Source organism: Ursus arctos, unplaced genomic scaffold (assembly GCF_023065955.2).
Source record: "Ursus arctos isolate Adak ecotype North America unplaced genomic scaffold, UrsArc2.0 scaffold_7, whole genome shotgun sequence".
Taxonomy (NCBI): Eukaryota; Metazoa; Chordata; class Mammalia; order Carnivora; family Ursidae; genus Ursus; species Ursus arctos.
Genome location: NW_026623089.1, coordinates 148,758 through 175,896, shown reverse-complemented (window position 1 = coordinate 175,896; position 27,139 = coordinate 148,758). Strand labels below are relative to the sequence as shown.

At 55.9% G+C, this 27,139-nt stretch overlaps 2 protein-coding genes across 5 annotated transcripts; one reads left to right on the top strand and one right to left on the bottom strand.

The window, feature by feature from the left end:
* Positions 1–1,120: 1,120 nt before the first annotated feature.
* On the bottom strand, positions 1,121–19,724 carry TUBGCP2 (tubulin gamma complex associated protein 2). 3 transcript variants are annotated; one of them, XM_026494493.4, is made up of 18 exons: positions 19,612–19,724; positions 16,925–17,081; positions 15,312–15,440; positions 14,328–14,504; positions 13,367–13,526; positions 11,016–11,223; positions 10,528–10,727; positions 9,985–10,174; positions 9,233–9,378; positions 7,568–7,748; positions 6,691–6,871; positions 5,727–5,899; positions 5,326–5,454; positions 4,872–4,992; positions 4,168–4,311; positions 3,484–3,612; positions 2,666–2,829; positions 1,121–1,520 (listed from the first exon to the last, which is right to left on the bottom strand). In XM_026494493.4, exons 1-18 carry the CDS (start codon positions 19,674–19,676, stop codon positions 1,385–1,387), a joined length of 2,790 nt encoding a protein of 929 aa, XP_026350278.1. In that variant the 5' UTR covers positions 19,677–19,724; the 3' UTR covers positions 1,121–1,384. The 3 variants fall into 3 exon arrangements, with proteins under 3 accessions (XP_026350278.1, XP_044238212.1, XP_044238214.1); XM_044382277.3 differs by having other exon boundaries at positions 16,925–17,107; positions 19,612–19,662; XM_044382279.3 differs by lacking the exon at positions 19,612–19,724 and having other exon boundaries at positions 15,312–15,409; positions 16,925–17,024.
* ZNF511 (zinc finger protein 511) lies at positions 19,699–25,859 on the top strand. Of its 2 annotated transcripts, none has more exons than XM_044382282.3 (6): positions 19,699–19,898; positions 20,095–20,168; positions 20,556–20,646; positions 20,819–20,943; positions 22,022–22,171; positions 22,993–25,859. In XM_044382282.3, the coding sequence occupies exons 1-6, from the start codon at positions 19,746–19,748 to the stop codon at positions 23,069–23,071; spliced, it is 672 nt and encodes a 223-aa protein (XP_044238217.1). In that variant the 5' UTR covers positions 19,699–19,745; the 3' UTR covers positions 23,072–25,859. The 2 variants fall into 2 exon arrangements, with proteins under 2 accessions (XP_044238217.1, XP_026350280.1); XM_026494495.4 differs by having other exon boundaries at positions 20,445–20,646.
* The last annotated feature ends 1,280 nt before the right edge of the window (positions 25,860–27,139 follow it).

Genomic DNA, 27,139 nt, shown 5'->3' with positions numbered 1-27,139 from the left:
AGACCATTATTTCCCCCAAAGCGAATGGCACAAAAAGGAAAGGCCGGAGGGGCTAGCAGACTTTGAGGCATCTCAGGCAGAGGTGACAGAGGCACAGAAATGGTCTGAACACGTGGGCTCTGTTCCCCTACTTACATACAACTTCCTGTGATGAAACAAGGTATGGGAGCCCCCACCTCCCCAGCGATCTTGATCTTACTTCTCTTCCTTCCTTGTATGTTGCAATTATTCACAAACAAAAAGTAGAAGGCAAAAATCAAAGCTTTGTGGATGCAGAGGCCCCGTGGGCAGGGACCAGACCGGCCGCGTGCAGCAAACGCCAGCAGCCAGGACCAGCATGGGCCTACTGCCGGGACACAGAACCCCACGTACGCCCCAAACGCACGTCTTGCCCCACCCCTTCCCCCTCAGGTCCTGCAGCCCTGAGGTGCAGTGGGCAAGCCTGCTGCGCAGAGCCTAGGACAGGGATACAAGGTTTCTGGGCCTCAGGGCAGGGCAAGAGGGCTGCGAGCCAGGGGCCAGAGGGTTTCTCTGCTCACTGTGCGAGGTTTGCACAATGCCAGGGCTTTGGCCATAATGGCCCACAGGCCACCCCTGATTGGAAGAGTTAACAGTCTGTGGCTTGAAGGGGAGCCCCCAGCTCTATGGTGCCTCCTGTACAAGGCCGTGGCCAGCCTGGGAGTGTCCACGCCCCGCTGCAAGGGGGGACCCAGGCTGCCTCCAGGAGCCTGCTTCGGGCTCTCATTCCTCCTTGCCTGCCAGGTAGAGCCCCCCTCCCGGAGCAGGTGGTCAGAGCTGAACTGGGACAGTGACACATGACCTCTGGCAGGCGGGCAGCACGGCGGGAGGACCGCAGAACAGTGTGGTGGGGGTCACAGCTGTGGGGTGGGATGGGGTCAGGTTCCACCCAGCACCCCGGTGGCGCTCCTGAGGACTCACCCACCCTCCCGCCTAGCCCTGCCACAGCTCGAGGACCGTGCTGCCCCCTAGTGCCTGTAGCCCAGCCTAGCACGATGGTGGATTTCTGGGAGTCCAGGCCTATGTACCCGACCATGTGTGGACACCTGGACCATTCCCTGCACGGCATCTCGGTAATTATCTTCACGTTGCTCAAATGCCATACGGTTTCACTCTGTCTTTATTTGAAAGCAAACACATTTTACAAAGTGACCCTGCTCAACTGAAGAAAGCTCACAGAGGAGCACAGCTGTGGAGACACCCACTCAGGTCCGGGCGGCTGCTGCAGGGTAGAACCCAGGACCCAGACACGAGAGCAACGCGGCAGGGATGACATTCAGACGTTATATTCACACAGCAACAACAGCTGGTTCAGCAACATTCAAGTAAAAGCTTCTGAACTCATTTCTCCGCGGCACCCGCAGCCTCACTGTGCAGTGACAGCGACCCTGGGCGCTGAAGCTGGGGGGCCCCGTGGGACAGGCACCTGGGGGGCTGCCTTCTGGCTCCTCTCTGCAGACAGACGCTCCAGGCGCTCCGTGTAGAAGCCATTGAAGTCCAGTCTGTGGGAAGAGAGGGGCTGGGCTCCCATACAGATGCCCCCGGTGCGGAGGCTCCCCCTCTGTGGCGCCGTGCAGGACGACCCATCCACCCCCCAGGCAAAGGCTCAGCTCTGCACCAGGTGCGAGGGACACCCACCCACACAGCATTCCCTGGTTCAAGCAGTACTGACATCGGAACCTAAACACACATGCAAACTGAAAGCGGGACAACCAAAACCCCTAATTAAGGGTTTAAGCAGAAGCATTTCCAGCAGAGTACCTGACCCCCCTCCCCCATCCCCTGGATGTTGGGGCTGGCCTTGCCTGGCACAGGGACCCGAGGGTGCCACAGGCTGGGGGCACCTCTCAGGCCCTGCACTAAGGACATCAGACGCCCGTCTGACCCCTTCCCAGGCAAGGACACCCCCCCAGCCCCCTGGGAATAAGCTGACCCACTACTTCCCCTCCGCAGAGCGGGGCACTCAGGACACTGCCGGGCTCCACAGGTCGTAGGAACCTGCTGGCCCCAGAACCACGAACTGGCTGACCAGCTTGCCGGCTCCCTACACCTGTCCTCGCCGCTCCTGCACTGTTCTCCCCCATGGGCCCCTCCCAGAGTCACCAGGAATGCTCCGTCACACCTCCTGAGAGTGGCGACAAGGCACAGCCAGCCCCAAGAGCCCAAGCACAGAGGCTTTAGTAAGCGCTGCCGTGACCCCCACTGTTGGCTCCCTGTGACATCCTGGCCTGAGCAGCACCGCTGGTCCCGCCCTCCCTCACCCGCCTCCTGGCTGCTCAACTGAAAATGCGGTGATGCTGCTGCCATGCACGTCCCAGGGCTGGGGGCTGGGGGGCCCTTCCAGGGTCCTGGGTCCTGGCTCGGGGAGCAAAGCGTTGGGCGAGGCTGACCCAGCCCGGCCCCCAGACAGAGACCAGCGCTGGGGCACTGACGGACACTGGTGCACACTCACAAGTGACACAAACCACCACACACGTGCATGTGTCACCTCGGGGGGGGAGCAGTGACCAGCAGCAGCAGAGGTGGCGAAGGACAAACGGCCGCAGCACCCCCGAGCAGACCCTGCCTGTCACTCCTTCCCTGAGGTGGCCCAAGGCCACGGTGGGGGCACAGCAGTGGCAGTGTGCGGGAGGCTGCCTGCGCCCACCTGGAGATGACGCTGGCCATGCTGTGCTCACAGTCGCTGGTGCTGTAGAGGCTGAGTCGGGCCAGAAGGTCAAGCAGGTGTGCCGAGAAGTTCTTATCAAACTTGTTGATGGTGGCCTCAAAGCTGGAGGCCAGCTGCGGGGCGTCCACGTGCTCAGCCAGGTACTAGAAGACACGGTCGGACGCCGTGAGCGCCCCCAGCCCCAACTCGGCACTGCGCTCTACCGGCTCGGCTCCCTCTCCCCCTTCTTTTCTTAAATAGAAGTTTTTTTTAAATAGAAGTGATAAAAGTTAAGACATCATAAAAGTTCCTGAAACGCGGGACGCAGAAACTTGCTCCCACACGGAAGCAGCAAGTCCGCACACCCCGTGAGTTCTTTACGTGGCTTAGATTTTCAAGGGAATGCAGCATTTTCTCCTGGCTCCCTCTTGGCAAAGGGAGTGGACCTGGGAGCACGGGCCTGAGCTCCCTCCAGAGCTGGGGCTGGCGCTGCAGGGCCCATGCCCCTCCCTGAGTCCCCTCAAAGGAGGCAGAGACACCTGGCCCTCCTACTTCAGGCTGGACTCTAACTGTAGTGACAGCAGGGCCCACGGGCCCGTGCCTGCTGGGTGGCGAGCCCTCCGCGGACACCCCAACCCCTGCTCTGGGGAACTACGGCCTCACCCTCGAGCACAGCGCGGCTGAGGTTTGGACAAGTCTGGAGAGGAGATCCTCTAGCTCATGTTTGGAACCTAATTAGGATGAACCTTTTTTAATCAAAGGGAAGACAGAATGGAGGGCAGCAGCGGGCCTGCTGGACAAAGCCGGGGGCTGCACACCTTCCTAGCAAGCTCCTTGCGGGCACGCTCCTCTGCCCGCTCGGCCTCCGTGGGCGGCCCCAGCATCGTGCCATGCTCCAACATCAGCCGGCCCAGCTCACCGTCCAACTTCATGCTCTGCGTAAATCTCTGGGGGTCAGGAAGAAATGCTGCTGTTAGTTTCGAGGAACCCGGCCCAAGGGAAGTACGTGCCCCTACACAGCCAGGCACCATCTGCAGACACAGAAACAGCAGACATGAACTCGGGGAGCCACAGCTGTGCCCACACGGCTTCCAAGGGTGCCTGTCAGAGGCTTCACCAACAGTCTTCTGAAGATGGCATCTTCCCAGGGCAAGCCCCATACGGATCCGGTTCCCAGGCTCCTGTCCCCCAGAGGTTGGCTATTACCTTGCACGCTCTCCTGCGAGCCCCACCAACTCAGGCACCCCGGGCCCTGGAGCCCTGGTGAACCGCATGCCACCCCCTCTGCCTGCCAACACTTACTTTCTGTACCAGCATTCCGAGGCAGCTGCTTGTAACTGAATCAAGTAACTCGAAGTGGACAGAAAGAACATCAGGTGCCCAGACAAGAGCCCGGGACAGAGACGCTGCAGCTGCTGGTCGCAGCCCACGACGGCGGAAGGGGGCTCCAAGAGACAGCCCTGCACACGGCGGGCAGGAGGGTGGGCTGCGAGGTGGCGCACCTGCATGCAGTTGGTGAACATGACGCACACGGACATGAGTCTGGAGAAGACTTTGAGCAGCTCGGGGTTGGTCAGCATGCAGTCCTTCAGACAGTTGTCCAGGAAGCTCGTGTGGTGACCCAGCACGTCGTCGATGTTGGACGCCTGCGTGGAGAGAGGGCACCTGCCTTTGCTCTCGGCACCGCTCTGTGAGGACACCAGACCCTGCACAGGCCAGGCTGCGGCTCTGCACGATTCTGTTTTGTTTCCTTTCCTTAAATGACCCAATGGCTTTTGAGAGAAAACTTCAAAATACCACACAAGAAAAACACTAAACATGCCCCCCAAAGTCCCCGGTTTTGGTTCTTAAGCACAGAAAGAAGGAAACACTGCTGTTGTCCCTTCACGCTTTTGGGACGTGCTGACAGGCCCCAGAGTGTGCTGGGGTGGGTGTGGGGTACAGAGCCGCCCCGACCCCCAGGCTTTCCGCACCACCTCAGGGGCCAAACGCCCCCCCCCCCCGCCCCCAACACTCGCAGGCTCACTCGCTCACACACTTGCCGCCTGCACAAAGAAACCTCTTGTGTGTGTGGACAGGTCTGCTCTCTCCTCCTCAGCAGCCTAGGGCAAGTGCTGCACTTACCCCCTGACATCCGACCCACTATGTTCCCTTCTCAAGAACCTACTGGATGCAACCCGGTTGGATATATTAAGCTCAAACTCACAGATTTCAGGTTTTTCTCAAGGATGTGCCAAGTTGGTTCCATCACTTCAAACATCATGTAGTACTGAATGTTCTGAACGAAGTTGAGCATCCGCTGTCGCAGAGTGAAGGCGCCAGCAAACCTGAGCGAGCACAAGGACCGCTAGCACGGCGGCTCCGTCGTCACAGGCACACACGCCGCCTGGTGTCACCGACCAGTGTGCGCCCCGGCGGGAGCGAACAGATAGCCCCAAACCTCACAGGGCTCATGCTGGCAGACCGACCACCCGCAAGTCTGTACCAACAGCCGAGGGACAGAGCCAGCGTCCACTGCGGGGGCCAGGGCCCTGTGCCGCAGCGTGAAACGCATCACGGACTGAGAAGCTACAGAGGCCTGGGACACGCTGCCTCTCTGAAGGCGGAAGAGGGAGAGCCCTGCCTCGAGCGGGGCCGCGGGGCGAGCAGGACGGACGCACCACTTTGCGGAGTGCAGCGAGTACTGCTTGGCGGCCTTGTTGCTGATCCAGACGCTGCAGAGCTGGCGCTCCACGTGCTTGCAGTAGAACATGTGCCTGAAGAGCATCTGGTAGCGCGTCAGGGCTTTCCTGCCAGGAGGAAGGTGCACAGGACGCTGACCACACCCGGTGGGCGCTGCGGGCCTCAGACATCGCGAGGCTCGCCTCACACGGCGGCCGAGGCTTCGACAGCACCGACGCTGTTCTGCACCCTGGCCTCCAGGCAGCCAGGCAACCCACCCTGGACAGAAGTGGACGTGGACAGCTACTTAGAACGGCCTGCTGAGCGGATACAATCCTGCCTTCCCGGCAAACCTGGAAGCGTGTCCACGGCAGCTAGTGCCGGAAGGATCAACGCTCACCTATTAATAATCAGCGACAGGGGCCACTTGACGACATAGTCAAAAGAGAAGGCCTCCAGGCCGCTCAGCGTGAGCTCAGTGGGGTCAGCATGGACCATCGCCTTCTCCTGCTTGGTCTCGATGGCCAAAACCCGCAGAAGCTGAGTGATGAGGTCATGAGGCATCAGATCGATCTTGAGAAAGACAAAGAAGAGTGTCACGTCCTGACCGCTGCCCCGACTGCTGCCCCAGCACAGCTGCCCCACGAGCTGGAGAAGCAAGTCCAGGACTGAGGCAGCTTCCCCTGACATAGACTCTGCACCTTGAAGGCCGGCTTACAAAACAAGTGTCTGCCAATAAAGCCTCAGCCACTTTCCACCAAAGCAAAAAAAGAAAGTGCAGAGAGATTATTCTCAAGATACTCGATGGCATAAACAAGAAAATATGCAGCAAAACAGAAAAGCCTGAATCTCTTCAGATTTACAATTTTACAACAAGTGCCAGGCCCAAGTTGAAAGAGAAGCACACTTAATAGAAAACAGTAGGTTGACTGTGAACAATGTTGGGGTGGGGGGCCAACCCACTGGTTCAGCTGAAAATCCACAGGAACTGCTGACCTCCCCTAACCCTAATTATGAACAGCCCAGTGTTGTGAAAGCCTCGCTGACACAGCTGATGAGCACGTATTTCATACGTTGCAACATGAAGCGTGTTCTCACGACGAAGCAAGCTACAAAAGAGGAAACGTTAATAAGAAAGGAAACGCGTTTACGTCACTGTACTGTATTTATCGAACAAAACCTGTGTGTAAACAGGCCTGCTCAGCTCGCACCCGTGTTGCTCAAGACTGAGATGCAGTATCACCGTCAAGGGCTGGGTTCTCCTGGGGTTATGTCAACCGTCTGGCTCACACAGCTTCTCCCCCTCTGGACGCAGGTAGGCAGGTCTGAAGGGTGCTCCCCCCGCCCCCTGGGCCTCGGCGTACCTTGAGGTCATCCTTGAAAGGGTCCGTGTTGGCAGTGCTCATGCGCAGGGCCAGCTCTAGGAGTGCCTCCAGACGGGTGGGTGTGATGTCGTCCACTGGCTTCTTCAGCTCCTCCTCGGTGAGGTCCATGAAGTGCACAAAGAAGTCCCCCTGGTCCATCAGGAAGTAGCGCTTGATGGACCTGCAGAGCGGGTGGGGTATGGAGGCCACCAGTGAGGCTGTGGGACACATAGAGCGGCCTGGGCACGGGAAAACCAACAGGCGGCTGACGAGGGAGAGCTGCATGCAGGCAAAGGGCTCCCACCACAACCAGCAGTTTGGGTGACCAGGTGGGGCTGGGTGGGGCTTGGGCCGCACAGCCCAGGGACGATGAGCCGAGCTGCTCGCCCAGCAGCGCTCCCCACGGAGAAGTACACTAGACTGTACTGAGCAGGCCCAACTGCTTAGCTTCCCAGATCAGACAACATCGGGCGCGTTCGGGGTGGTATGGCCGAAGACCAGAGAAGTACATTAGAAAGGGGAGACCAGTGGTCAGCTTCCAAAGAGCAGAAACGCACAGCTCTTAGGCACGGGTGAAGGACCACCACATCCAGCTACAGCAGGAAATGCTGCCCAGCAGGGACCGGGGGCAAGACTGGCAAGCTGTACCACGTCCGACAAGGTGACACAGGCAGACATGGCCCCACTGGGCTTCTGGGGGGCAGGATGAAGGTGGCAGCGTCACAAACTGTGCAAGGTTCTCAGGCTGGAGATAACCCGGCAGCATGCTCGTGTTTCTACTGACAGAACAGAGCCGCTAAGAGTAAGTTTCTGGCCTTGGTCAGACACCCAGGAGGTTCCACGAGCTGAGCCAGAAGGCAGAAGGCAGACAGCTCACCTCAGGTGCGCCACGAGCTCCTTCTCTTCCATCAGGAAGGTCAGCAGAACCTTGCTGGCGTAGTTAAAAGCCTTCTCTATTTGCTCAACATACGCTCGCTCCTTCAAAGTGTAGATGATCTCCTTGGCCACCGGGCAGGTGACATCGTGACCACACTCTCGGACTACATTCAGATATTTTCCTGAAAAGACAAGAAGAAAACAGATGAAAAATTTCACTATCCCTACGCTAAACCACAGGCCTGCACCTTGGATGCTGTGACCCCAACACCAGCTAGTGGACTGGAAATGCAGGTCTAGAGCCCTTTACACAAGGCAGGGAAACACAACTGACGCCCATGAAGGACAGAGGCGCTAAGTGCTGGACGGGCTACACTCTCTTTTATCTGAATGTTTCTAACAAAGAGCACAGAAATAATTCCAAAAAGCTTTCAGAGAATGAGATTCTCACTCATCTTCCAACCCCGTCCTAGACTGCCGAGTCCCTGGCTGGTAGCACGTCCAGTACCTCAGCCCTTCTGCCTTTCTAACTCTGGTTCCCAGCCCACGTGATGGTGACTGAAACACCGCAGGCCACTGAGGCCCATATTGACTGCTTTTCCTGTAGTGGTGTATGTGACTAACCCAGGAGGACATGTACCCTTGGTCTTTGTCCCTGGTTGCTGGCACTGAGCTCCTAAAACCCTTGCAATCTTGTGACTCGTGCGCCCCTTCCAAGCACACCCCAGTTTACGCCCGTGAGGTGACTCCGGGCAGCCCCTAGACAGCTCAGGATGGGGGCTGCGTGCCGGGGAACCAACCCTGTGACCAGAGGGCTGGAGCTGATGCCGGGGATGGGGAGAGGCTGGAGACTGAATAAGTCACCAACGGCCAGTGATGTCATCACTCATGCCTCCATAATGGAACCTCCCTAAAATTCCTAAGTGGAGCGGTGGCGCGTTTCCAGGGTGGCGAACACGTCCACACGGGGGTGGCGCACCCCAGCACCATGCGCATAGCAGCTCCTGTGCTCGGCGCCCGCCCAGACCTCGACCCGTGGACCTCTTCACCTGGCTGTTCGCTTGCACCCTTTCTAATAACCCGGTAATCTAGACAGTCAAATCCTTCCCTGAGTTCTGTGAGCCGTCCTAGCAAATCATCAGCCCCGAGGACGGGGTCACGGGAGCCTCCAATCTGTAGCCACGTCAGACAGAAGTGTGGTGGCCTAGGGACCGAATACTTGTTGACGTGGGGGCCGCCCTGAGGGACTGAGCTCTGAACCTGAGGAGCCCACGCCCACCAACCCTGGGTGGTCCGTGCCAGGACTGGGTTAATTCATAGGATGTCCCGCTGCTGTCCGCAGACAACAGGAGAGCTGGGTGTTGGGGTGGGAAAGCCACACGTCTGGGGCCGGTGGGGAGCAGGAAAGCAATTTTCCTGTCCGTGGTAACCGAGCTCTAGAAATGAAGCAAGCATCTGTAAGACAACCTCCCAGGGTCAGGGGACAAAATGACGGCACCCAGAGCCACAGGAGTCAGCTGAGACAAAGGCCAGGCCCAGGAAGGCCCTGTTGAGGCTGTCCCAGCCCTTGCAGTACATAGTGGGGCGCCTGCCCTGCAACAGGGGCACAAAGACAGGGCCACGGGACAGACGGCGAGCGCATACCGGGCTGGGGCGTGAGGCTCACCTGTGCTGAGAACCTTGCCTGCCATCTGCTGCAGGAAGGAGGGGATCTGCCGCTGTACGACGGTGTACCTCTGGTCCCAGTACTTGTCATTGTAGTCCTCCTGGATCTTCTCCTTCCGCAGCTCGTGCTCCTCCACCATGAACTCGCTGGCAAGCACGGGACACTCTCAGCGGCAAGCTGAGCTCCACAGGCCGACAGGCTCAGGAGGTCCCACGCCCACAAACAGTCTCACCCGTCAGTCCCCAGCTGTGAGCCCGCTCTGGGGCTCCGAGGGAACTCAGGGACATGGGGCTGCAGGTCGACCTCTCTTTAGTTCCACTCCTCCGGGGAACGTAACCCTTTCCCATGTGTGCGAACACAGGCAACAAGCCGACCCCCACAGAAGGGGTGCGACCCCTTCACACCTATTTCAGTATCACTTAGCGAGGCACGGTTTTAAAATCACGTTCCTTGCCAGGCTCACCCCTCAGACTGTTATTCAAATCACCAGCAGAGAAACACTACTTCCAGCCGTGACTTTTAAAGCATTTTAGCAAATACACCTCAACACGACAGAACTGGCCGTGAGCTGCCCCGGCTCCTCGAATGCACTGGACACCCCACACTAAGAAGGAACCCTCACCAGCTGTGAAGGAAGCCCATGGCAGGAGGCTGATTCTGACCCCTGCCACCTGACACACTGAAGCCTCCCTGGGCTGCGTGGGTGCACGTGGGTATCTTACCCGGGTTCCCCCAGACTCCGTGAGCCCTACCTGTATGGGTCATTGATTATTCCTCTATAGATCCACTTTTCCAGAATCTCGAAGTAGGGCACACTGGCAGCCTTGGTGAGGTACAAGCACAGCTCCTGTGCCTGGCTGTCGCCCGTGTAGTTGAAGCTCCGGTCGTGGAGAAGGCTCAGGGTGGACCCCCCAACACACTCGCCTTTATCCACCGAGGTGGCTGCCGGGAGGGGGAGGTGGCACTCAGTGCTGAGAAGGGTGCCTGTGGCTCCCCCGGCTACGTCACGAGAGACCACGACCTCCTTCTGGGGACAGATGCTTCTTTTGTGGGGGACGCTCCAACCGTAAGCTTATAATCAGTAATGGAAGCTTATCAGTAAGAGTTTTCCTCCCACAAATTAAAACATGAAGCAATACAGGCTTTGGCCTCACACCCCGGTGTCCACGGTTGCGCCCTGGCCTGGGAGTCTCACCTTCACATGCCACGACCCACTCCGCCACGAAGGTGCCCGCCCACCGCCCCAGTCCCTCCTAGGGCCGGCCGACATGCCGGCTGGGAGGGTAGGCACGTACCAAGGGAGGCCAGGATGTCGACGGTGCGCATGGCCGGCTGGATGTAGAACCAGAGCTTCTGGAGTGACAGGAGGCCCTGCCGCTGCAGCTGCTCCAGCTGCGTGACCAGGATAAGGTACTCCTTCACTAGGGCTCTCATGGCAGCCGCTAGGGCATGGTTCACCTGTCCATATTCGAAGGAGGACTTTTCTTCAATGAACCTAGGAGGGAAAGGAGCACCCAGGACCCATGAGCCAGGGAGGCTACATTTTCAGATTAGATGTCAGATGTTTGGAGTCTCCTCCCCACTCAATCTCTTAGACACCAGCCCCCTGCACTTGTCCCCAGGCCCTTCAGAACCGTGCCAGGCATGAAACTAGGTCACAACACGACGAGGATGCTCTTTAGAAGAGGATTCAAATGATCTTTACAGACAAAAGTGCGAGCTGCTGGGGTCAAGAGCATCTGGAAAGGCCTGCATCCAGCCTCAGGTTCCGTCTGGTGCTTACCTGGTCACCGTGGAGTAACTGGCAGCCACCGGGAGGATCCTGTTCACCAGCTCCCTGATGGACAGGTCGAGGTTGGGGTCCACGAGGAAGGTGCGGCTCTGCCTCCCGGTGAGGGGCTGGGCGGTGATGTACCTGCCGTCCACACCCACCAGCACATAGAGCAGGTCCTCCACCACTGCTGACTCCTGGGAGGCCAGGGGCAGCGTGCCTGTGGGCCGCAGACACCAGCTGGGCCATGGCCTCACTTCCAGGGCCCCTCACTCCTACTGACCCTTCTCCTGACCTCATCTGCTCAGGCACCCTCTGCTGATTTCTCTGTTATTCCCTCAAACATTCACGGGCACGAGAATCAGGCTGTTCACTGGGATCGGACTCATCCGCAGGAGGCACAAAGGTTGGGATTCCAAAAACACCAAGAGCGCGGGATAGGTGGAGCCCGGGCAATGCGCCACAGCCTTAAAGCACCAGGCAGATAAAACCCTCTAGACACAAATAAAAGCTTGACATTTAAAAGGATAAAGTCAGGAATTTAAGAAGCACTTGTGACGTAAGCTGTTCTCACAGCACCTGTTACAACTTAACAAGTCTGGGTTGCTGTGGGATAAAAAGAGTTTCTTTAAAGACTTTAAAGCAGTGACAATTTCCAGCACGCATGCCCAGTATGAGATGGTTTCCTTACAACCACCCAATTAAGGACAGTTGCACACCATCAACCAGGGCCGCCGGCCAAATGCCGCCTAGAGGCCCAGGCAGCTCCCTGCCCCTCTCAGTTCACAGCCCCAAGACAACCCTCAGTTGTCTCCCAACACGTGCTGGGAGAGGCCGCCACACATGGGGAGCCAGCAGCAGCAGCCACAGAAGGGTGTCTCCATGAGGTTGCCTCGCAGCCCGGCCTTGCGTGGCTGGCCCGGTGGGGTGCCCGTGTCAGCCGCACACACCCCAGCACCGGAGCCTGGCGGTTCAGGGTGGTGCCGCGCCACGCTTGGCCATTCACAAAAGCACTGCTAGCATCACACACCCGCACATCGGCCTGCTGACGGCAGGACACAGGCTCTGAGCACAGCAGCCATCTGCCCGTGCCGCACAGGTCACGTGGCATTCAGAGCCACACTCTGAACTTCAAGCTCCATTTCCTCTCCATGACCAACGGCCATCAGGACAAGCCTACTCACAGGTCCGACTGAAGTGGCAAGGCTCGGCTTCCTGTTTCTCAAGCGCAGGGGTGCCTTCTAGGAATCGCCACTAACCCCACCACCACTCAGCTGAAACCTGAGCATCACCCCAGTTACAGCCCCAGTGGATGCTCTCGGTGGGGGGAAGGGGTGCAGCACTGGGTCAGCTGGTACTGCGGTGGGGACCTTGGCCTCGGGGCAGAGCCACCCTGCCCCTCCAGCACCCTGCCCACACATGCAAAAGGAAAGCATCGCAGGCTAAGAGAGGAAGGAATAGCTGGGGTGGCACAGCCAGCCTGGAGGCTGAGCTCTGAAGGGATATGGGAACAAGCCAGGGTGAGGGGACACAGCACAGCAAAGTGTGGCCAGGAGGCCAATCCACCAGGGTCTCTGCGGCTCACCAGGGTGTGGGGAGTCACTAGAGGCTACACGGGGGACAGGCCTGAGGCTCAAAGCTGCTAGGTCTGGGATGACGAAGAGAGCCACGGGGCGGCAGGGCAGGATGCGAGGCCCCACGCCACTGGCTACCTGGGCCAAGAGAAAGAAAGCTAGACAGCCATTCCTCAGCACACCAGCTACATTTCAATGCCCATTAGCTACATTCAGTGGCTGGCCCCGTACTAGACAGAGCAGATCCAGAACATTCCTTTAACACAAGAAGCTCTGGGGAGGTGCTGAGCCCCAAGCCAGTGAGAGCAGAAGGACCGTGTCTGGGCAAGTGGGGCAGATGGAGGTGGAGGATTGGGGGTCTGGGACCAAGTCGGTGCAGTGGAAGGGAAGCAAACACAGGTGCCACCCCAGCTCCAGCACCTGGTGAACTGTGACACCAGTCACTGTGCGAAGAGTGGAGACACTAGAGGGAAGGTCAGGAGCCCCGTTGCAGGCACACACAACAGACAGATGGCCATGAGAGACCAAAATTCAGGGAGACGTCCTGAGGGTAGACATTTGGGATCCCAATGGGGCCAATATAATTCCTAAAGAGAAAGTGGCAAGGAAGACTTGGGAGCAAGCCCTGAGGATCCGCTTGGAAGATGAGGTGGAGGAAGGAGAGAGAGAGGAACATCCGGAGGCAGCGAGAACACAAGAGCTTGACGCTACCGAGGACGAGAACTCAGGAAGGACAGTGCCCCGCGCTGCTCAAAGGCGCCCGGTGTCAGAAACACACGCATCGCATACCTATAGGCACAGCCGCATCCGTGCTCACGCCTGAGCCAGTCAGGAAGTCCCCAGCCAGGGTGGGTCTCTCGTACACCCACGGCGGAAAGACGGGGAGGCGCTGGCCTGAATTTTTTTTGTTCTGCTTATCTCGAAGCAACTTTCTTGTAAGTTCCAGAGACTGGTGGGGACATTTTCAAAAACAAAAGAGACATACTTTAAGTACCAATACTTGAAACTGACATCTGTGGCAGTGGAGAAATCACTCAACACGTGAGGGTTCAATAAAATTGTGAAGAAATGACATCTCCATGCCCATCACTGTGAAAGGTGCTGGTGATAAGACAGGGACCCCGCCTCTCATCAGGGTCTCCGTCTGTGCAGAACCCACAGGTACACCGGGAGCACCAGGAACGGGCTGAACCATTCTCGGGAACACCGACACATAGACGCGATGGCTTTTTCCTGGTGGCACAAAGCCAGACATGACCTGACTGGAGTGGAGACAAGGCCCCAGGGACAGCCAGCTGGAGAAGGGGCCCCCAGCTGGGCCCCTCAGGGCCAGGGGGAGAGGCCAGCTCCCGCACACATCCAGAGCAGAGGTCCTCCTGTGGGAGCAGCCACCAGAGGCTGACCAGGGCAGTCCTAGGGGCCTGGCTTTCAGAAATGCCAGGTCAAGAGTGGCCAGCGAGAGGGCAGGTGCAAACTATTTCCTCATCTGTCCCACAGGGGCGCAGTGTGAGAACACCTGAGGTGCTGATGTAAGACACTCCCAACCAGCACTGGCTGTCGTGCCTGTCAGAGCCACTGAGCTCGACAAGCCACTGAGCTCTGCTCAGACCCTCGCGGGGTGCTGCTGAGGGGCTTGAAGGCCACAGGGCCAACCCATGAGAAGACAACAGGCAAGCCCAACAGCCTGGGGGTCAGAACCTTCCTGCCCTGTCGTCTGCTCCTGTGGGCCAGGGCTGTGCGGGAGCAGTACCTGCTGTAGCGTGGAGCCAGTGGCCACACTGCCAAGCTGCTTCCTCAGCTCCTCCAGCTCCTGCATGGAGATTTTGGAGGCCGTGGCAGGGGCACTGAAGGTGGTGGCACTGCTGCCTGCAGCACTGGCTGCGAGCTCGGCGCGTTCTTTTGCGTTCTGTTGTAAATACTGCAGAGTCTGAAAACACACAAGACGGTGCATCTCATGGGCCAGCTCTGCAGAGCGCAGCCAGCCCCCACTTCCTTCCGTCCTGACTCCACGCGGAGTCAGGCACGACTCCCAGGAGTCCCTGAGCTGCAGTCCCGTCTCTAAGTGTTTGCTGCCACAAGGTGCCACAGCTCCAAGTCAGGAGAGGAGGATAACCCCACGGCCGCTCAGCAGCCAATTCCCAAACTCCATTCCCAAGGGCACAGACCTTCCCTACACTCCGTCAGTCCCCCTCGCTGCAGCGAGACCACTTCCCTTTGTCCGTTCCCGGCGCAGACAGTCAAGGGTACCTGCTGCTCCCTTCACCCCTGAACGGGCCCTGGGCCTGCAAAGGGAGAGGGCCAAGCACCTCCCTGGACGCTCGTGGGTGCAGCGGCTCCTCTGGCCTCAACACTAAGTGCTCTCCTTAGTGTCACAAGTAGCACATGTGCAATTCACCACACACGAAAACACAGCACGAGACAACGAAAAATAAAGTCCCCCGTTCCGGGAGGTAACTACTACAACTACCGTAATACTTCTCAAGTTGACTGCCAGCGTGAGTCACTGCTCGTGCTGCAGCACCACGAATACACTCCCACGTCACCTCAAAGTGCCACTGGCACAAGGCAGAGAAAGAAGCAATGTATGAGGGGCTACACACACGCAGAAACGCGCCATCACACGGCAGACTTGTGAGGCACTGTCTCAACGGAGCAAATCTCATGGGGGTCCCTCAGAGCAACCCCACCACGCGAGCTCCGTCAGAAACCTGCCCCGAGCCCACACAGCCGTTACCTCTCTGTCTTCCGTGAGTTTTGATAACAGGTACACCAGTGGGTCAAGGTTCCTTGTGTTTTTAGACTTCAGTTCATCATATTTCTTTAGAAAGTCTTCTGGAGTACGAGAAAATTCTGCTATTTTAACCTCAAAAGCACAAACATAAGAGATTCAGTGACAGTAACAAACAACTTTTAAAAACCTCCCAGAAAACTAAACACAAAAACCAAAATAGTGAAATTAGGTAGACTAAACAATCACACACCTCTGAAATAAGACTGAAGCCCAACAAACATCTGTTAACCCTACACACGGTCTGCCCTGTAGTTTCCCTCCTGTTGATGCTTCCTCAGCCTGAGCTCAGGAAATAACCACTTAGATTTTCTACCAGTTTATGCATTCACTTCATACACTCAATGCTACTCCCTCTGGAATTAGGCACAGGCTCAGGGTTATGTTTCCTCAATGACTTATGGTGTTCCCCTTGTAATAAATTAAATTCACTTCTGTGTTCCCACTGTCTGCTCGGTGAATTTTCCTAATTATCCTGGTGTCATTATTAATCTACTTAAATAATTGAAACTTCATAATGTGTTTCTAAAAATAAATTTCAAAATTCTCTTACTGAAAATCTATAATTTTGAATTATATACTATTTGAATAAAACCTGCTTTAAAGGGATTTCAATACAGTTAATACCAGGAGCTTCCTTCTCAAGTATTTTATTTATTTTTTTAAGTAATTTCTACACCCAGTGTGGGGCTCAAACTCATGACCCCAAGATCAAGAGTTGCTGTCCCACCAACTGAGTCAGCCAGGAGCTTCCTTTCCATCCAGAGAAGTATGAGTCTCCTTCCTAATGGGACCCAGGACCTGGGTTCTGAGGACAGGTTGACAGCCCCGCACTCCCCCCCGAGCCTCCATTTACTCATGTGCACAACAGGGTGAGTAACCAGAGCTGCTATGAGAAATCATCAGAAGCAGAGTTGAGCATAATACTTGGTCCAAGAAAAGCCTTCAACAAGTGTTGTCTGCCATCAACACTGGTAATGCTGCAGCTGCTCAGTCAGGAAGCTTGTGAACTTTGTGCACAAGCTGCACAGGATGGGGCCCAGCTTACCCAGTGCACGGCGCTGCACCAGGGATGGGCCCACCTTGCCCAGTGCACGGCGCTGCACCAGGGACGGAACCAACCTTGCCCAGTGCACGGCGCTGCACCAGGGACGGAACCAACCTTGCCCAGTGCACGGCGCTGCACCAGGGACGGAACCAACCTTGCCCAGTGCACAGCGCAGCACCAGGGATGGGCCCACCTTGCCCAGTGCACGGCACTGCACCAGGGAGGGAACCAACCTTGCCCAGTGCACGGCGCTGCACCAGGGACGGAACCAACCTTGCCCAGTGCACAGCGCAGCACCAGGGATGGGCCCACCTTGCCCAGTGCACGGCACTGCACCAGGGAGGGAACCAACCTTGCCCAGTGCACGGCGCTGCACCAGGGACGGAACCAACCTTGCCCAGTGCACAGCGCAGCACCAGGGATGGGTCCACCTTGCCCAGTGCACAGCGCAGCACCAGGGACGGAACCAACCTTGCCCACTGCACGGCGCTACACCAGGGACGGAACCCACCTTGGCACTGTGTGCAGATACAGTGGTTGTGACATACGGGGTCCTATTCTTTTGTAGCAGGTCGATATAGACCTCAGCCCCATCCCCTCCATGGACACGCAGCAAGCTGAGCAGCTCATTGACGTCGTGGTGAATCCGAAATTCACTCATAGTTGCTCTGAAACAACATCACAACAGGTTCTCCTAAAGGTAAGAGGAACGCTGTTTACAAAAGCAAAACTGTGTTACCAGCTCTAGTGAAGACCAGGCCCAAGTTAAACATCAAGCATCAAGTAGAGAAGACTCAGCACACACTCCCACGTATGCTAATTAACTAATGAATATTAATTTGCAACTCCACACTGAGAAAGTGAGGTTCTAATCTCTTAGTATGTAAATAAATATTGAAAACTGGCCAGAGCCAGGGTATGTCCAAACATAAAAGCAGAACAGTTAAGCATGCACACACATACTTGTAAAATCAGGAGGCACTCACAGTAACCAGTCATGAACATGAGGTGCAGGGCAGCATGGGTTGTGGAGTTCCAGCCAGTCTGAACCCTGACTTGGCCAGTTCTGGGCTGTAGGACTGAGGCAAGGAGCTTGTCCTCTCTAGACTTCCTCTGACAAGGGGTGACTAGTAAATCCCACCCACAGAGCTGCTGTGGAGTTTAAACACAATCACCCTTATAAAACACCAAAGGACCCATACCCAGTAAGTTCCTATGGCACTTTACTAGAGACGCAGGAACAAATGTGTTTTTATTACGTAGGGCTGACCACGGAAATGTTACGGGAGAACTGGCTGGTTTTACAAAAGGAAAACTGGATCTGAGTCACCAACAGCAACCCAAACCACCAGTTACCTTCCCAATCACAGAGGACCCCAAATGAGGCAGTGCAAACTATAAGCAAGACAGCAAAGAGGACACGGAACTTTCCCACTGAGGCCTCTCTGAATCTAAGGGCAATTGGTTTTATCCATGTGCTACAGGGCTTCCTAGGGAACGTGGATTGTCCTATACTGGCTGGACTGAGGACCCTTTGTCATGCTAGATGGCAAGCGCATTGCGTTGCCCACAGAAAGGAAACACCTGTCCACCAGATACAAGCAGGTGGAGAGAGCACTTCGGAAGAATGATAATCTGAGTAAACGTTTATTTTAAAACTATCTTCACAAAACCTTGTGTTTATGGTAAAAATACAAGCACAGACATGTCCACATCACAAGTATTAATAGTTCAAGGAAGCGGGTTCTCTGTGGGGATCTGGAAAATTCCTGCAAGAACTGTGACTCTCAGCTGCAGGCAGGACCTCTCCTGGGAGGACATCCGGAAACGTGTAAGGGACACTTCCAGTTTTCACAGTGACCAGAAGGGTGCTCTTGGTATTTAGTGGGCAGGAGACCAGAGAACCTAAACATCCACAGAAGCATCCCACCAAAAATGTCAACAGCATCCCCACTGAAAACAACTTTGAGGATCTAATCACAACAGCCCACTCGATCTTTCTGACGCTCCTGAGTTCTTCTGTTAGGGGCTGTAAACACAGAACTTCCCCCTCCCCGACTGTGAGCGAGGCAGAGGCAAGGGCGCCTACTGCATTATTTCCCCAGGAATGAGTTAGGCAGAGAGAAGCGCCAGTGAGTCTTGGCTGAGGATTCAAAGCCAATTGCACAAATGGGCCTGGAAAACATAGAATTTGTGAAAAAGAGTCAAGACTCCTGACGCTTTTTCATAAGAGATGCAAACCACAGTCTGGCCAGAGCCTTTCCTAGCTGCGAAAATGACTGGGAACATAGCCACAAACCTTTACTTCCAGAATGAAGTAAGTTAATTATACTTTTTAAATTACGTTTTTTAAAGTTTTTTAATTTGTTAAAGAAACAGAAGCTCCTTTTCCTGACCATTGCGTGCACGTCCTGCTCCACGATGACCTATCTGGGCCTGGGCGAGGAATGGAGAGTCAGCCTCAGAGCCACCCGCCCGCCCCCCGGGGGCAAGTCCCCAGCATCCTGGCGTCCCTGAGATCATTCATCACCATTTTAATTAGGTAACTTTTTCACAGTTAGACCGTCGTCTCCCCAGCTAGGCAGTAGGCTCCAGGGTAGCAGAGCCCGCCTCTACTTCTTCCCCGGGCGGGGGGGGGGGGCCGAGGACCGGGCACAGCGTCCTGCACATCTCAGGCGCTGATGAGATGCAGGACACTAGAAAGGCAGGCGGAACAGGCAGGGCCTGACCACGAGAGGGCTACTGGACCAAGGGGACCAAGGTAACGGGAGGCCGCCGAAGGGCTTCCAAGAAGAAGCGCTACCATGAAACGCGAACTGTCCAAAGACCACTCCGGCTCCGGTTTGGTGACGGCCTTGGAGACAGGAATGACCCAGAGGCCGCCCCAGCCCTTCCGGCGGGAGGCAGACGCGCTGCGGGCAGTGAGGCTGAGAGAGGCAGTGCGAGCTTTCACAGGCAGGAGTCCGCATGTCAGGGTCTGGGAAGGGAACCCCGAGGTCCCGTGTGGGGACCTGACCGTCGGCGGGACGACGCAGGGGCCAGGGCGCCGCCAGAGCGCGAGCGTCGGGGTCTGACTGCTCCCGCGGGCAGTCGGCGCGGGGAAGCGCTGCACACGCCGGCCAGGCGCGCAGGGAAGGAGGACTGCGCCCGTCCTCGCCGCCCCCAGGCTCAGGCACCTCCGCCCCCAGCCAGACTCACCGCGGACTCCGCAGCCCGCCGAATCTCCGCAACCCGCGCCGGCAGCGGAAGTGGCGCAACGTCATTTCCGGCCCCGCCCCTCCCGGCTCGCGGACGGTGGCCCGCAGGCCGTGGTGCCGCCAGCGCGCCGGGCGATGCAGCTGCCGCCCGCGCTACACTCCCGCCTGGTAGGGGCACCCGGGGCGGCCAAGCCGCTGCCTGTGGAGCGGGACCCCGCGGCCGGGACCCCGCCCTTCCACTTCGCGGCGCGCCGGGTTCGCTTTCCGCGGGACCACGAGTTCTTCGAGGTGAGCGAGCCCAGGAGGGAGAAGGCAGTTGTCGGAGAGGACGCGGCCGACTCCGGGTGGGGGCGGGGTCTGCGGGAGGGGCGGGACCAACGCGTGGGGGCGGAGCCTGCGGGAGTGGCGGGACCAATGTGGGGGCGGGGCCTGCGGGGGCGGGACTGTCGCGCCCTGCTCTGCCCACCACGTGCGTGTCCCGCAGGACGGGGATGTGCAGCGACACCTCTACCTCCAGGACGTACTCACGCAGGTGACAGGGACCCCCGAGAGGCCCAGGTGAGCGACTCTGGGCGTAGCGCCGACCCGCTCCCCAGGCCCCGGCCCGCCCCTCCCGGGTGTCCTGCTGCCCCGCCCGCTGCCTGACTGCGGGGTCTGGCCTGGCCGCCTCCTAGCTGGTCGGTGAGAATTTGTTTCTTAAGGAAGTCGGATTTGAGATCGGGAAAGAAACATCAAAGCTTTATTAGGCTACTTAGAGGACAGGTGTGGACGGGCAGCCCGAGGCCCACTGCCAGCAGCAGAATGGCCTTCCCACGAGGTGGTTTCCTTCGGCAGGGTGCCTGAGTTCACCTGTCAGGTGGCAGGGTGCTGCCAGGTGTTCGACACCCTGGAGAGCTACGAGCACCACTACCACACTCTGCACAGAAACGTCTGCTCCTTCTGCAGACGAGCCTTCCCCTCCGTGCACCTGCTGGACACCCACATACTGGAGTGGCATGACTCGCTGTTCCAGATCCTGTCGGAAAGGCAGGACATGGTGGGTGAGGCGTCTGCGTCCCCTGGACCCGAGTGCAGTCACCTGGTGGGGGGGGGGGCTTGTTCCTGGGCCGTCTGCCTCCTGGGTACCAGTGCCGTGGGGGTCAGGGGCGAGGGGAGGGGGCACCACTGAGGTGGAGGTCAGCACGGAGGTGACACCATTTGTGTTTCAGTATCAGTGCCTGGTGGAAGGCTGTGCAGAGAAGTTCAAGACCAGCAAAGACAGGAAGGATCACCTGGTGAGACGTCACCTCTACCCAGCGGACTTCCGATTTGATAAACCAAAGAAAAGCAGAGGGTACGCGAGGCGGTCCGCAAACTAAGCTGCAGGCCCTTGAATTTAGAAAAGCGTTTTGGGTGTCGAGACTCTCAGGATCCTGGTGCTGTACTTAGGCACCTGCGTTACTTATGGCGTGGTTAGCTGCAGTTACAAGGGTCGGGGGGGCTTAAACCAGTAGGGGATGGGTTTGCTGCTCTGCTGGCAGTGACTCGGGTCTCAGCGTGGCGTCTGCCCCGGGGCGTCTCGGAGCATCACCCCTTTCTCTGCACTGGAACTAGAGCCGTACCTGCACCTCCTCCCCAGCCCCAGGCGCCAGCCCCACCTGTGCGTGTGCGTGTGCGGTGAGGAGAGCCCTCTGGGAGTTTGTCCCAGGCTGTGAGGCCCTCCCCTCACACTGATCCTCGGATTTTTTTGTCTGGTTGGTGACTTGACAATAAAGGCCTTTGTTACGGGTCACTGTTAAAGAGCCTACCCTGGAGAATGCCTTAGGGGTAATTCTTGAATTGTGTTGTATCTCTTTGCCTCTTTCAAGCGAGTCTTTGAGTGGTCCTTCAGAACCTCCCAGGAACTGTGTTGATGGAAGTTTTTTCAGACCAGGTTCTCTCAGCAGGACGTTGCTCTTTCATGTAATTCTGAGGGCACGCTGCAACAGGGGAGAGTGAGAGGCTTTGGATGTGAGGTAACTCTCCTTTTGGAGGGATCATTTCAAGGAAAACAGCCCTGCAGTGCTGGGTCCAGTAGGGGTGAGGGAGGAGACTACCAGTACCTTGTAGTTAACGTTAGTACATTTCTCATGTATGGTCATGAAAAGATTTTCAGCTCCTTTGGTAGGCATTTACCACGTGGCACCCCAGAATACCATTTTCAAAAGATAAAGTGTAATTGTCACTAAGCTTATAAACGTAGCACCTGTTATATAAATGTTTTCTTAGGACTTTGTCGTGATCCTTGTTTTTCTCTCAGTAGTCTGAGAATTATACTATGCCAAAATAGCTAGAGAATATTTTTACAAGAAAAAGTAGCGTTTTTGTGACAAGTTCGTCCATGAGGGAAGACAGGGCAACAGGGGCCACCACTCATCCCTCTGTCTCCATAGCCCAGCCACGCCCGGGGCCACTGTACAAGTGTCATCAGAAGCTCTGGGGGATGACGGGGAGCAGTCAGGAGGGGATGCCATGGAAGTCTGCTCTGAACATGCGGCCCCCCTCCCAGAAGCCGTGGGCGAGCGGTGGACATACAGTCACAGGTTAGTACCTGGTGTCTTTCCAAAGCAAGTTCTGAATGTGATTTTGTGAGGATAACGCTGGGCTTGACCCTGGGCAGTGTTCTCACTGAGAGACACAGAGTCGGAATGTTGGCTTCCGCAGTGCTTGAGAGCCTCACTATTACTGTTTCTCTTGGCTCAGTTTCTTGTGCAAGCTCTGCTTTGGGACCCAGGAAGGCAAGGCACCGTCTCCCCTTTGCATTGTGGTCTAAACCGGGATAGAACGAACACTGGCTGTAGTTGCTTAAGTTATGACCTACAAGTCTGTGTTTCTCGTACTAATTATGCTCTTATGGGGTTAAACTTGACTTCAGATCTAATTCTGGGGAAAATGTTGGACAGAAGAAAAGAAATTGCCAACAAATGCAAACAGAAAGATGGGCTCATATCCCTCCTGCTTCCCTCGCGCAGCCACCCAGACTTTGGCCTGCAAGTGGGTTCTGGATGCCTGTAGCTGTCAGGGTTTCTTCCAGATGGCAAGTCACAGGAAGCCTGGGCCTGGGAATTTGGCAGCCGCGGCCCTCTTGGCTGAGTGTCCCAGGCAAGCACACTGCTGCCAGGGAGAGTCTCCTTCAAGAAGCAGGTCCGAGGCAGCTGGCCAGCCGCAGGCAGGGAGCTGCCCCGGGGCCTGGGGTGCAGGGCATCTAGGGAAAAGAGAGCCCATGTGCTGAATGTTCACAAAGTGAAGGAGAAGGAGCCCCCCAGAACAAGAAGAGTATACTCATGATGCTGCTTTTATGAGTTGGGTTTTTTGTTGGCAAAAACCGTGATGGTTTAGTACGAAGACTTGTTTTCCTTTTCAGAATACCTTCTACCATCTGTTTCGGTCAAGGTGTGTCACGAGGATTTAAAAGCACCAAGAAAAGAAAGGAACACCAGTGACTACGTGGACAGAGAGCTACGGGCCTCTGAGCCAACCCCAAGGATGACAGTTGCCTTTCTCAGGACACGATGTTGGTAGTGTGATTTCTCTCGCCTTCTGGTGTGGCTGCCCTAGGACCCAGGTCTTTGCCACCCTCGAGGCCAGTCCCTCGGCGGACAGCTGTGTGACCGCGGAAGCAGTGACAGACTCACCAGTTCCAGAAGTGGCCCCCACACATGCTCTGGTGAATGAAGCGGGGGCCCGCCATCCCACCTTCCTCTTCAGGGGCCGTCCTGAGGGTGTGCTTTGTAAACACGTAAATACTTGCCTGTAACAGTCTCCAGCTGTCACTCGTGCGTTGTTGGACTAGGTAGAGAAGCAAGCAGCAGCTGCCCGCAGCTAATCTGTTGTCAGTGCTCGGTTTTCAGGAAGATTTACGAAGCCTCAAACCCCCCGGGGGGCGGGGGGGGGGAGGAAGGGCAGGACGGGAAGGACGCAGCGCTGAGTGGCTGATGTCCATGGCTTGGTGAGAGGTTCCTGGGCCGCCCCCCTCACCACGTCAGCGATCAGACCGGATGGGGTGTGGTGAGAACCGGAGAAGGCTCATGCGTGCCTCGGGGGGAACGTTTGGCCCTCGGAGAGAGCAGTGCGGCCAGGGGTGGCTTCTCCAAGGAAAGACAGCGCTGGGGCAGAGGAGGGAGTGTCGCAGCGAGGGATGGGGGCTTTGGCTGGAGCTCCAGTGCCTGGCTGGCACGTGCCCGGCAGGGACAGAGCGGCGTCGCGGCACCCTCTTACGGATGAGCGTGATGTCGCTGCCGGGAGAGCAGCGCTGGAGGCAGCTCCTAAACAGAAACCGCTGGGTCAGCTGTTCTGATAAAATCAGGGCTGTCAGGGCTAGGCCTGGCAGAGTGGGGGCCCTACAGCAGGGTCTGTCTCGGAGGCCCTGTCCCCATCGGGCATGTGCCTGGGGTGCTTCTGTGCTGACTGCTGGCTTGAGGGCTCCAGCTCAGCCAGCAGCAGGAGGATGGGCCTCCCCCTCCCCATCGCACCTCCAACCTGTCCTTCCTGGGCTTTGGGTTTGGCTGGAGGCAGCTGGTGGTCATCTGTGACTCCTGGCATGGAGGCGGCTGCCCCAGCTCCTGCTGAGCCACACCTGTAGCTCTCTAGAGTCTGGAGCAAAGGCACTGTCAAGGGGTGGCACGTCACACCAGTAGTTTCATGCAGTAAAAGCTCTAAAGGTGGGTTACCAAGTGCTTATGGAAAAAAAACAAAACCTAAAGTGCATGTTCTAGAATATCAGCAAGAGACCTAGTGTGCACTTCGTGGTGGGGGCCGGGGCCGGCAGTGACCAGCCTGGGCTGGGGGCAATGTGGCAGGACCATCCCAGAGTCCTTTCTTTGGCTCTTGAAAAGCACAACAGAGAGAAATGCTAACATGTGCAACTCCCATTCTGTCTCTGTCCATCTCCCCTCAGATACCTTTCCTCCTGCAGCTCCTGCACAGCCCCCCTGCACGGTCCTCCTGCATGACCCCCTGCACGGGCTCCGCCATCTGCAGGAGCACACTGGCCTTTTTCACTGCAGCACGTTCTACTAAACGTCCTCATCCACAGTATCAGCCCCTGTAAGACTGTCGTGTGGTCTTTGGGGCCTGTCTGTCCTGGGTTCCAGTCCTTGCTTCAGCCCTACCCAAAAGCTGCTCATTCATTCTGTCCTGGTCTGTCTTCTGAGAAACGGGAGTGTCAGACTTCAGGGTGAAGTGTTTCTGCTGCCAGACCTGGATGTGGTTTCTAGGTCCAATGTCGAGGGAAAACTCAATTGGACACGTTGATGACAAAAGGAAGAGCTTGTTTGCAGGGTGCATGGGAGTTGGACTTCAGGACAGGCTGTCAGAGAGTGTTGGAGGATGCTGAGCGTGCATTAGTCTATTTATGGTGGGAAATGGGATTGTCATACTTAGGTTTACATGAAATATTCAACATGTTATTTGGGGGACCAGAGCCCATTGGGGTGACCCCATTTGTTCCTAGTTGGTGTGTGAAGTGCTCAGGCTCACAAGGAGAAGGGCAGAGGACCAGTCTTTGCTCTCATCTTGGGGGCACCGTGTCCTCAGCCTTTGCCGAGTTCTTCAAAATCATATTCAGAACCTCATGAATCTGCTCAGTGTCCCTTGACTCACCTTTTCTTTCTTTTCTCTTTTTGTGCCTTATTTTGGAGGGAGTGGGTTTCTTTTCTCATTCTGATATTTGGGAAGTTAGCCACTCTCATTTTATCTCAGAAATTTTAATATGTGAATACTTGTTTGGATCTAAGATTCATCAGTATTGTTTCCCTTCCCCCAAACAGTACAAGGACTGTGGACGTTCGACTCCACTGTCCGGTGCCATGTATGTGATGAGAGGTATACACTGGCATCTGGGTCCTGTGTCCCCACAATAGCCTCTGCTGTGGGCCCACATGCACTGCGGCCCCATAGTTAGCACTGTGTCTGCTGTTTGGAAACATTGGTCCTCTTGTGTAACGTATCTCATTAGAAGTAACAAGTGTTCTCAATTCTCTTTGCCTGGAAAAGTTCTGTTCTTGTTCTTGAAGGATGGTTTGGTCAGGAATACAGCACTTGGGGGTGCCTGGGTGGCTCAGTTGTTAAGCATCTGCCTTTGGCTCAGGGCATGATCCTGGAATCCTGGGATCGAGCCCCACATCAGGCTTCTCTGCTGGGAGCCTGTTTCTTCCTCTCCCACTCCCCCTGCTTGTGTTCCCTATCTCGCTGTCTCTCAAATAAATAAATAAAAATCTTTAAAAAAAAAAAGATTTATTTATTTTTAGAGAGGGAGTGGGGGGAGGGGCAGAAGCAGAGGGAGAGTCTTAAGCAGACTCCGTGCTGAGTGCAGAACCCAACGTGGGGCTCAGTCCTACAATCCTGAGATCATGACGTGAGCTGAAACCAAGAGTTGAATGCTTAGCCGACTGCACCATCCAGGTGCCCCTTATAGTGACTCTTTAGAAACAAAAAATTTCAAACCCAAGGGCATTCTCAAAGCCGTGAAATAGTGGTGAAGAGTGGTGGGAGAAGAGTCAAGATACAGGCTGAATTGGAGGCCAGTTCACAGGGGAGAATCCAGAAATAAGGAAACTGGGAGGAGCCTCCTGGGGTCAAACAAATACCAAACACTGACCTCTGAAACCAGGGAAGCCAGAATTTGATTGGCTTAGTTTGTAGAGGAATTTGTGCCCAGGGCACTGTTGATAACAGTAAAGCAATCAGCTGGCAACCAGTGGTCAGGGAAACAGATGAGTCCTGTGAAAGCAGTGTTATCCCCGGGGACTGTGGGCTACCCAAAGCTGCATAGTACTTATGGACACATGAGAGGCTCAGCACATTGGGAATGGGGAGGTGGAAAGGAATAGTCTTCAGTAAAGTGATCCAGCCAGACACTGAACAAATAAGCAAATAAATAATAATAGGCCCCAGAGGAGGGGGACTAGTACCCAGAGTTGCTATGATATATTAACTATAATGTGCAATTTCCAACAAAAAATTATGAGGCATGCAAAGAAAGGAATGTACAACCCATATATCTGAAAAAGCAAGGAACAGAAACTGCCTACGGGCAGGACAGGGTGTCAGATTTATCAGAAAAGACTTCAAAGTAGCCATTATAAACATTTCACAGAATTAAAGGAAACTATGGTTAGAGAATTAAGGAAGGATGAAGACAATGTCTTATGAAATAAAGACTATCAACAATGAGATAGAAATTAATAAGAACCAAGTGGAAATTCTGGAGTTGAAAATACAATAACTAAAATTTTTTAAAAAGTTGAGGGGCGCCACAGTAGAGCTGAACTAGCAGAAGAAAGAATAAATGAACATGAAGATAGGTTACTTGAGATTGTGTATGCTGAAGAACAGAAAAGAAAAATAATGAAGAAACATGAAGAAAGCCTCAGGGAGACATGAGGTACCATGAAGAACACCAGCATACACGTGATGGGAACACTAGAAGAAGAGAGAAAGAAGCAAAAACTGAAGAAATCATGGCTAAAGACTTCCCAAACTTATTGAAAAACAAGTTACCTAACATCTAG

What these genes read in the sequence shown, in the direction of transcription:
- TUBGCP2 (XM_026494493.4), bottom strand. Translation starts at nt 19,676, where the DNA reads ATGACGTTGCGCCACTTCCGCTGCCGGCGCGGGTTGCGGAGATTCGGC. An exon ending in TGTTCACCAACTGCATGCAG is followed by an intron (nt 3,613 to 4,167) that starts GTGCGCCACCTC and finishes CCTGACCCCCAG; the next exon opens with AGATTTACGCAGAGCATGAA. An exon ending in ATGGCCAGCGTCATCTCCAG is followed by an intron (nt 1,521 to 2,665) that starts GTGGGCGCAGGC and finishes CTCTTCCCACAG; the next exon opens with ACTGGACTTCAATGGCTTCT.
- ZNF511 (XM_026494495.4), top strand. Translation starts at nt 19,746, where the DNA reads ATGCAGCTGCCGCCCGCGCTACACTCCCGCCTGGTAGGGGCACCCGGG. An exon ending in GGGACCACGAGTTCTTCGAG is followed by an intron (nt 19,899 to 20,094) that starts GTGAGCGAGCCC and finishes CGTGTCCCGCAG; the next exon opens with GACGGGGATGTGCAGCGACA. An exon ending in TGTCGGAAAGGCAGGACATG is followed by an intron (nt 20,647 to 20,818) that starts GTGGGTGAGGCG and finishes TTTGTGTTTCAG; the next exon opens with TATCAGTGCCTGGTGGAAGG.